At 31.3% G+C, this 11,266-nt stretch overlaps 1 protein-coding gene across 1 annotated transcript in view; it reads right to left on the bottom strand.

Moving 5' to 3' along the window:
* LOC108686426 (putative U5 small nuclear ribonucleoprotein 200 kDa helicase) overlaps positions 1-11,266 on the bottom strand; it is a 54,272-nt gene that overhangs the window by 24,012 nt on the left and 18,994 nt on the right. The window contains exons 4-5 of the mRNA XM_018191737.1: positions 6,167-6,413; positions 5,731-6,058 (exon numbers count right to left, since the gene is read on the bottom strand). Coding sequence (XP_018047226.1) covers positions 5,731-6,058; positions 6,167-6,413 — 575 coding nt within the window. The remainder of the gene's footprint in view (positions 1-5,730; positions 6,059-6,166; positions 6,414-11,266) is intronic.

The following is an 11,266-nucleotide window of genomic DNA, read 5'->3' as shown; positions in this document are numbered from 1 at the left end:
TATATAAAATTAATAAATAAAATAAATATATAAAATTTCATTTCTCTACAATTTATGCTTTTTTTAAAAAAACGCATACATTCCTTGATATTTGTAAAAATGTATAGGAAATTAATCATGATTTCAGATTTTTAGGTGATAACTTTTTAAGGAAACATTTTCCGATCCATGTTTATAGAAAATTTTTTGTTCAGAATTAAATTTTTTATAAAATCTTACGGCTGAAACATTCGGAGCCACCCTGTGTATCTATAATATATTATATACAGGATAGGGCGCATTTGAAATCGCCCTAGGCGAATATTTCGAAAACTAAAAAGAGATAGAAAAGTTTTACACAAGAGTTGAGGGTTTTCTTGAGAGGGAAGTAAAAATAACAGATTTGGTATAGGAAGCATCAAGATCAAGTCAAATATGATATGAATTTTTTTAATGGGAATCCTTATTTTTTTATTGCATATTCTTGTAGAAATACTGTAATTTCCAAGCGAGATGTACTAAATGAGAAACTTTTTATTATAGTGTTTTGAAGACGTCTCGTAAGTCGAGACGTCTTCAAAACACTATAATAAAAAGTTTCTCATTTAGTACATCTCGCTTGGAAATTACAGTACCGCCAGTATTAGCATTATCGTATAAGATATTCAACTGACTATAACTTTTCGAATATTGTTTCAGAATATTATATTCAGAATTATGTCTGTCAAAGTTAAAATCATTGATAGTTGTTCTTCTTGTTTTTATTTTTAATTTAATATTCGTTGTACACGTTTAAATAAAACTCAATTATTTATAAAATGTAATTTATTTACGAATGGCTCGCGCTACAAACTCTCTATTTAACAGTCGTTATGGGTCCAAAAATGGCTCGTTCGTGAGTATTGGAAGTATTTCGAAAACGAAAAAATTTTTGTGTATAAACGTAAATCAGTGCAAAAATGTCCGATTCGAACATGTCAAGCACATCCGAGACGAACTCGTTGAGTACATCAAGCACATCAACATTCATTCCGATCACTAAGTTACGAGGCCGAGAGAATTATGCGACGTGGAAAATCGATTATACGATGGATTACCGACGTATAACGTTCTTGTCTTTTTAGCATATAATCGATAACGTAGATAACGTTATCGATTATATGCTAAAAAGACAAGAACAATTTTTAGAAGCAAAGACGTCATCTTCTATGAAGATACTCGAGAAAACAGGACAGTTGAAGGCGAAAAAAACAAGTTAATGATTCTCTATGCTTTTAGCGGAAGACTCTGAAGATAAAGATCTAAATATTGGAGATAGGGCACGAGTCTAGGAAGTTGAAAGCACAAGAGATATAACAGATATAGCAAATTTCAACAGGGGCTGAAATAAGAGACAACGGTTCAGTGGACGGCCTAATAAAGAAAGAGTATGTGATGATCCAGTTAATGTAGCAAACGACAAACAAGCTGCTCTGCGACGTACAGTCCTCCAAAGTCAAGGAAATGATTTGATTCCATCACTTTCAAGGTGACGCATGAACCATAAAAAGAAGAGCCTTCATGTATAAAAGAAACATTTACAGGCCCGTACCGTGAAGAATGATATAAAGCCATGCACGAAAAACTCGATGCACTAACAAGAAATAAAACTTTTATGTTCTCCGCCAACAAGCAAGAAAATTTTGAAAACACGTTGGATCTTCAAGATAAAGATAAATAACGCTGAATCAGAGGGACTACATCGAAGAAATTTTAAGGAACATGGAAGACTGCAAACCTGTGAAAACTGGACATCTTTTAATGGAATTCCTTAGTAAGAATGTGGAATCGAGTGAAAAAATCGAATGCGATTGAAAACTTTCTGTATAAAGAAGCATTAGGAAATCTAATGTACACGTATCAAATCACGCCATCAGATTTAAGTTTCTGCAATATCGATATTAGGTTCGTTTGCAAAAAAATCTGAGAAAGCGTATTGGAATGCGATCAAACGTGTATTATGATATCTTAAGGGAACAATAAACCTAAAATTAAAATTGATTATTGTTTATTTTTGCATTGAAAATTCATTTTTATGTAAAAATGAAAATAAAAGAAATTATCTCCAGTGTGACCTTGATCTTAACAAATGTTATTCAGAACATGAATATCCTGAACAAGAAGTTTTAGCCGTTGGTCGGATACCTCGCGTAATGCTAATGCCAGCGGTATTATAAATTTTAAGCCTTATAACTCGAAAAGTACTTTATGAGAAATAACTTTATTTATATTAGGTGTACAATTTTGCTTCCGCCGTTTTCCTATAGATGGCTTTAGCGGTAAGTAGTGGTCGAAATAAATAGATCATAGACGTCATACAATAAACTTGAGCATCTGTCAACATAACCCCATAGAAATATTAGTCGATTTGTGTCTGCATAAAGTGTCTCATAAAGTTATTCTCGATTGAAAATGTCAGTTTACGAGCCAAATTCTCGTCATTTGCGGGAGGTTTTAATTTTTTGCTTCAATATGAAGAAATCTGCGGCTGAGGCTCATCGAATGCTCTCAAATACTTATGGTGAGGCCGTTATTAGTGAAAGAACGTGTCGGGAGTGGTTTCAACGCTTCAAGAACGGTGATTTTGACGTCCAAAGTCATGCTCTGTATTTGGTGGGACCATCTCGGCGTAGTGTATTATGAACTGTTAAAACCGACTGAAACAATCATAGACGATCGGTATCGAACGCAATTGATGCGTTTGAGCCGAGCATTGAAAGACAAACGGCCACAATACAACGAGAGACACGATAAAGTGATTTTACAGCATGACAATGCTCGACCCCATGTTGCGAAAGTGGTCAAGACATACTTGGAAACGTTGAAATGGGAAGTCCTACCCCACCCGCCGTATTCTCCAGACGTTGTTCCCTCTGACTATCACTTGTTTCGATCAATGGCACACGGCCTGGCTGATCAGCACTTCCGGTCTTATGAAGAAGTAAAAAATTGGATCGATTCGTGGATAGCCTCAAAAGATGATCAGTTTTTTCGACGCGGGATTCGTACGCTACCCGAAAGATGGGAGAAAGTAGTGGCCAGCGATGGATAATACTTTGAATCATAAATGTATAATCAGTTTTTTACAATAAAACCTCGAATTTCGGAAAAAAACGGCGGAAGCAAAGTTGTACACTTAATAGTGTTTTGAAAAGCTCTTGACATCAGCTATTAGACTCTGGAATCAAAAGTAGGATGTTCCATTTAAAAAAAATCGATGTAACCTAGATCTTGGTGACGCTCTATCAAACTAATAAGATCAGTAAACAGATCTTTTTGAACAATATAACTTTTATCTGAAACACTTTTCTGTAAAACTTTTCCGAGATATTCAAGTTGTTCAGAATTACTTTAGATTATTTATGTGTGAGATCATGCGACACATTGTATATTATTTCGACTTTCGAACAATTTTGATGTCGGAATCCGTATTTGTGTATTTCCACGTGCAAATGTCAAAAAATATGAAAAACTGTAACGAATTATTGTTGCCTTGATCTGCATGCACTTGTTTCTATGCTGATCGCGACGACTGATTTTCAATAATGCCAAATAGCGTTATCGAAAATCGATGTGGATTCGCTAGCCCCCCAATTCGCCTGCGTGATCACACATTTAGTTCGAGCGCGGAGAGCAACGAGTAAGGACGCGCATTGTACCGTCACGAACTGGCTAATAAATAAATATCTTTGTCACTGTGTGTCGGGAGATCGAAGATTCTCGAACCGGTAATATCAACCTTTTTGGGATGCATATACATATACATAGTATAATTCACATAGAATTATTTAAACATTATTTAAATAGAAATTATTTAAACATTAAAGATCTAGCTTCGCTCGTTATAGATATTTAAGTTCTAGTATTGATTTTAAGTTTTAAATAAGAGTACTCTTAGTGTTCTCTTTTTTTAAAAAAAGGCAAAAGACCCCACACGTTTCTTATGGATTTTGATTCTCGATTAAATCTTTTCATATTTTGGGAAATTGCAGTTCCAGGTGTCCTGATTAAAAGTATAAATAATAGTCGCGATTAATAGTAATAGTCACGATCTCCTAAAATTAACAGTTTTTGAAATTTAACTATTCAAATTTGGTTAATTTCTATTTGGATATTGGGCGATATAAACAATCTTGGTTAGACACACACATGATTCTATAGATTTGAAAAAATATCTAAATGAATCTTTTAACATACGAAATAAGGCTGTCATAGTTGCATTTCGCTTCGCGATCTCAATTGCAAATTAATTATTAAATTAATTATTAAAACTAAACAATGAGTAATGTCATGAATAAAGTTAGTGTGTATACATTTTCTGGCTTTTAGCATTATCCAAGTTGAGTAGCAGTGGGAGGAATGTGCTACTGTTGAACTCGGATTGATACATTGAAAATGGTCATTGGAAAAATCCGGGCTCTACTGATGATAGTGCTTATCATTATTTTACTTATTTTTATCATAATTTCCTTATTATCATTTTTAGCCACAATTGAGATCGCGAAGCAAAATGCAATTATGGCAGTCTTATTTCGCATGTTATAAGATTCATTTAGGTATTTTTTTCAAATCCGTGGATCATATGAGATTGAGATTGTTTATATCGTCCAATATTCAAAATAGAAATTAACTAAGTTTGAACAGTTATATCTCGAAAACTGTTAATTTTAGGAGATCGCGTCCATTGATACTTTTAATCAGGACACCTGGAACTACAATTTCCCAAAATATGAGAACATTTGACTGAGAATCAAAACCCAAAAAAAACATGTCCTTTGTAGTGTCAACTTAACCTCTTTTCTTTAAACAGATAGAATATTTTTTCTGTTCCAATCTGAGATAGTAATGATAAATGAACAAAGGCCAGTTTTGTAGAAATACTCATAGAGACTTCTGTAGAAATACTATTTTTATCACGCACGCATGCACGCACGCACGCACGCACGCACGCACGCACGCACAATACACATCATACCATCAGCGGCTATAAATGTGTACGTGCGTGCGTGCGTGCGTGCGTGCGTGCGTGCGTGCGTGCGTGCGTGCGTGCGTGCGTGCGTGCGTGCGTGCGTGCGTGCGTGTGTGCGTGTATTTTAAATTCAAATAAATTAAAATGAATTTCAATAAATTACCTTTTTTAAATTTTTTGGAATCTCATTTTAAAGAGTGAAAAATGTGCCAGTCTTGAAAAAGATTTGAGATTTTAATTTTTAGAGAGAGATTCATTTTAAAGAATAGTTTCAAATTAAAAATCAAATAAATTTGTTTATGTATTTTCGACATAGAATATAAAAAAATTAAAATTGTCGGTTGTCTTTTTAAAGAGTTTTAAATAGAATAATGACATAGTATCTCATTTTTTTTATTTGTATATAAAAATATTTAATTAATTTCTTCAAAAATATATGTAACAAATTTTCAATTTTTTAATTTTCTTCATGTTCATAATATTTGATAATTTTCTTCAATTTCAAACAAGTAATTACAAACATATTTAAAAGATATTTTAAAGATAATTTATAGCTTTCATTCTTATTTTAATTATAGAACTCTATCAACTGTAGATTTAAGTTTATTGTATCTGATTTCCAGTTTAGGAAGGTGAAAAATTATATGAATGATTATGTAAAAGTATTAAGATGAAATATATATTCATTTGTGTTTTTTCTGACAGTTTAAATGTGTGTTTTTTTTAACAAATTATATACTCACCCTTTTCGCTGTTTTCGGAAACTTCCGTCAGGTAATTGGCAACGCTTGTTTGCCATGAAATGACTTCCCTGAGCAAATATAAGATCCTCCAAATCTATCAAATTTCTTGTACCTTGAACCTGTCCTCCAGGTCCTCCAGTATCCTCATTCTCTTCCCGTCTTTTGCGCTGGGATCTCGCTTCCATTGTCTCATCAGCATCGTCTTCACCTTTACCTGTATCTAATTGCCGCAAGATTTTGGCAAGCACCGGGTCATCATTCATTTTGTTTCGGATTTTTTGTCTTTCTGATTCGGACTGCGATGAGGCCAACATCGTACAGTATGCAACTGTAAATTTTATTAAGTTTATTTAAAAATATTTTTCTCTTAAAATAATATATGAATAAAAAACTACAAATATATAAATATTAATTTGATAATATATGCAATTCTTACCTGTATGTCTGTATTTTTTAAGCTGTTTAATGAAATCAAAACAATCGTAGCCTAATAAAAGCACAAGTTGATTTTCGCATTCACGATCGTCTGCGGCATCTTTCAAGACAGCTAGTACTTCAGCAGCTCTCGCTTGCGATACCATGGCATCATCATATATCCTACTTAATCTTCTTTGCAACCAATATGCATCAATGTCTAATGGATGTAATGGTTTTTCCTTCTTCATTTCTTCTGTTCCACCCAGCTAAAAAAAAATATAATAGCTCATCATATAAATACTTCAAATAAATTTTGCTAATAATAATTGAGTTTCACTTATTATCAGAGCTGGCATATTTCAAATACTTGTATTTCAACAAATTGTATTTCAAATATCATATTTCAAATATAATAATACAAAATACAAAATACAAAGTACTTTTAAAATTTGTATTCAAATACAAACTATTTCAAAATTTTTTTATTTTAAATACAAAATATTTTCTTTGAGTATTTCAAATGCAAAATAAAAATTTCAAAATTTGTATTTCAAGCACAAAATATTTTTTTTAAATACAAAATACAAAATGTATTAACAGATCTACTGGTTGCGTTCGGAAACGTTAGGGCAGAGAAAACGAAACGTAACGAAATGTAACTCGTATTGACGTAAAATAAGACAGAGAAAAACATTGATATCGCAATCATGACTAGTCGAGAAAATGCCGGATATACAAAAAAACTTTGAAAGTATACTGTAAAAAGTATTTTGTATTTAAAATAAAAAAAATTAGAAATATTTTATATTTAAAAAAATATATTTTGTGCTTGAAAACAAATTTTAAACGTATTTTGTATTTTATATTTCAAAATACTTTGATGATGTATTTTGCGCAATCCTGCTTATTATTAACCTCCGTTTAAAATTCTTGAATAGTGATTGCGGTCACACTGAATCATGGTGTCATAAGCAAGAAATGGAACATTAATTTTTGCTATATGTCATTTGTAATAAACATAATTTGGATAAAACGAAATAATGAAATCGTTTTGAAATACCCGAAAATAAGTCGTAGCTATTCTTAACTTTCCTAACAATCAATAAATAGGCATAAAAAATTATAAAAAACACGTGAAATATATTTCATTTAATGCGTATGCGTAGTCTATTTTCATGCCTTTTATTACTATTTACTTCCTCGAATGGAAGGGAGGGAGGGGAGGATAACTTTGACCTATTTTATAAATGTTTTAGAGCAATCTCATCATTTCGTCTTTTATCTATGAATAATATATTAGGTGTACAACTTTGCTTCCGCCGTTTTCCTATAGATGGCTTTAGCGGTAAGTGATAGTCGAAATAAATAGATCATAGACGTCATACAATAAACTTGGGCATCTGTCAACCCCATAGAAACATTCAACAACAGTCGATTTGTGTCTGCATCATAAAGTTATTCTCGATTGAAAATGTCAGTTTATGAGCCAAATTCTCGTCATTTGCGGGAGGTTTTAATTTTTTGCTTCAATATGAAGAAATCTGCGGCTGAGGCTCATCGAATACTCTCAAATACTTATGGTGAGGCCGCTATTAGTAAAGAACGTGTCGTGAGGGGTTTCAACGCTTCAAGAACGGTGATTTTGAAGGACCTTTCCAAGATCATGCTCTGTATTTGGTGGGACCAGCTCGGCGTAGTGTATTATGAACTGTTAAAACCGACTGAAATCACAGGCGATCGGTATCGAACGCCATTGATGCGTTTGAGCCGAGCATTGAAAGACAAACGGCCGCAATACAACGAGAGACACGATAAAGTGATTTTGCTGCATGACAATGCTCGCCCCCATGTTGCGAAAGTGGTCAAGACATACTTGGAAACGTTGAAATGAGAAGTCCTACCCCATAGCCGCCGTATTCTCCAGACGTTGCTCCCTCTGACTATCACTTGTTTCGATCAATGTACACGGCCTGGCTGACCAGCACTTCCGATCTTATGAAGAAGTAAAAAATTGGATCGATTCGTGGATAGCCTCAAAAGATGACCAGTTTTTTCGACGCGGGATTCGTACGCTACCCGAAAGGGAGAAAGTAGTGGCCAGCGATGGACAATACTTTGAATCATAAATGTATAACCAGTTTTTTACAATAAAGCCTCGAATTTCGGAAAAAAATGGAAGCAAAGTTGTACACCTAACAAAAATTAATCTTTCATTTCATACATAAAATCTTCAAAAAGTCGAAAAACGTTAAGATATTATAGAAATGATCGACTAACACGAAAAATCATTTAAAGAAGTAGATTACATAAAATATACTTGTAGATTACATAAAATATACTTAATAATGATAAGAGTTCGATTTTGGGAGTTTGCAAGTTTAAGTTAAATTTTTTATACTCAACATGATTTGGCCTTAAGAAAAATCTCCCTTGAAATCAAAATCGAATTTTTTTTTCTTTCAGAGATTGTTGAAACTCTGAGAAATAAAAAAAATGTTTTAAATAAAAGTTGAATGGTTTCAAGAATAATTTATAATTATAGTAAACAAATTTTTTTTAATTTTCTTTTATAAAAAATTATTTATACAAATTTTTTATAATGTACAATTATTAGTATATTATTTTCTATATTTTCTTATTATAAAATTTTTTTTCTATATTTCATAGTTTCGACGATATTTTATTTAAAAAAAAAATTTTTTTAAGAGAAATTTTTGACATGCAACTCAGCATATAGTATATAAAAATTTTTATTTTTATCTATATCTTAACTTAATATATTGCTCATTTGAACAATGACGTAACTCCAAAAACTCAGAAAATTTTCAGAAAATAAGTTCGAATGTTTTAATCATTAAAATTTTGCAAATCATTTTTTAATGTGCTTGTGTGCGTGCGTGCATACGTGGATATAAATTTATTCATAACAATTGATTATACAGGAATAAAAGTATCATTAATCTTTATTCAGAATAATAAATCCTCATTATCTAAGAATAAACCGTTAAAAATATTTTTTTTGATTTATAATACTCGTGCTGCAAAATTTTGTTTTCAATTAAGAATTATTTAGTAATACGACGTTCTTGTAAAAAAAAAGTTGAATAATCAACTATTTTGTTAAATTATTTGAGGTTGTGTCATTATTGTAAATTTTTAACATTGAAAAAAATAGAAAAATACATTTTAATTGAAGTAAAACAATGAATATAGGAAAAATATCAAAATAAATTATTGCAAAAAATTTTATCATAGTACATTTATATGAAAAATAAATTGCACTCTAAGATAAATCAAAAATATACAAATTGATATCTTGAGCCGAACACACGATGTTGATATGAAAAATAATTCATTTATTTATTGGGTTGTCCGGAAAGTTCGTGCCGATTTTGAAGGAAAATTGAAATTTTTTTTCGCAGAAGATTTAAATTTTTAATTTCATTTATTAAATTTAAATCTTTTGCGGCACGAACTTTCCGGACAACCCAATATTTGACAGCCAATATTTGTTAGCCATACGTTTCCAAGTTTCGGATCCTTTCCAGTATCAATACAGTAATGGTGTCAATCGAATGCATTGTTTCAATGAACTTGATCGGTTTAGTCCTTATTGAGGTCCCATAATCGCGATCTGGAAAATTCCGACGATTCGCGTAAAGATACACGGTCAGTCTCGCGCTGACATGTCGCTGCGCTCGTCTTAGCGCGAGATACTACCGTGTCTCTTAATGTTTTATAATTCTTATTATTTGAGCTGATGCATAAAAAATTTTCAATTTTTATATTTTTGTATGTATACTATCAGAGTTAGACATAATTAATTTGTAAATGTAATTAATTACAATTGTAATTGCAATTACAATATAGTTACAATTACGCTGCAATTGCAATTATACTGTAAATGCAATTAAAATAATTGCAATTAAAGTAATGATTGAGTCGCAATTATATTTAATTCAGTTACAGTTTATAATTGTAATTGCATTTACAATTACTTTTACAATTATGTTAGGTAAAATTATAAGTGTTGAATATAAAATTGGATATAGATCACACAATTTAAATGTAATTGATTTAATAATTTAATAAAAATAATTCAACAGTCATATAATTGTACTTACAATAGAATCATAATTACGAATCATAATTACTTATAATTATTTACAAGGTTGACAAGTAATACGTTACTTGTAACGCCATTACTTTACTGATCGTTACTTTGTTATAATAATATTGATTTGATAATGACAATAATGTGAAGTTTTTATGACAACATGATAACATAAGAATTAGAAAAATTAAACGTTACTTGTAACAAGTTGAAAAAGTTACGGAAAAGATCTTAAAAATAGAATACATTTATACAATATTCTATAAAGTATTAAGAGTGTACATCTAGATGTGGTGAAGAAATTTTTTTTTTACATATTTTTCAAGTGTAATATCTTAAGAACGTTTTTGTAGAGTTATAAATTAATCCGGCAAAAAATAGAGTTACACAAATTATAAACTAATAGATTCGAGCGCGTCGAAAACGATAAGCGCGCCTGCGACAGAAAAGTTCAAGTTAGCGAAGATCAAAAAAGGATCTTTTTAGTTTATTTTTGTAGCCAAAAACGAGCAAATTTTTTTATAAAAAATCATGTTAACTTTGACCAACTGTCATTTTATTCAAATACAATATTTTAAAAAACCGCTCTGTCAAGCACAAGATCTATGTTTCAATTTTAAAACTTGTGCCATTTTACTTTCATACGAGTCTTGTGCAAGCAGCAATATCACCGCAAATCCCATTTTGTAAAACACGAGATACAAAAATTTGAACAGCGACTTCATTTTATATTATTTTTTAATAAAATTTTAATGTAAATAGAGAAAAGTATGATCTTTATAATGGAACGAACTCGACTTCTCTATCTCTTGAGATGCTTACATCTGTGTACGACGACGTGTATGAGGCATATCTGAGTGATACGTCATCGTACACGGACGTGTGTTCTAAAAATGTGATCTTTATATTTAATTTTAATATTTCTATTTTTTAAGTTTTAATATATTCAAAGCTTCAGTGCAATGCTTCATGTTCCATGATGATTAACAACGCTGCATCTTTATT

Source organism: Atta colombica, unplaced genomic scaffold (genome assembly GCF_001594045.1).
Source record: "Atta colombica isolate Treedump-2 unplaced genomic scaffold, Acol1.0 scaffold18, whole genome shotgun sequence".
NCBI classification, from domain to species: domain Eukaryota; kingdom Metazoa; phylum Arthropoda; class Insecta; order Hymenoptera; family Formicidae; genus Atta; species Atta colombica.
Note: the sequence above shows the minus strand (reverse complement) of the source record. Positions and strands in the feature narration are given on the sequence as shown.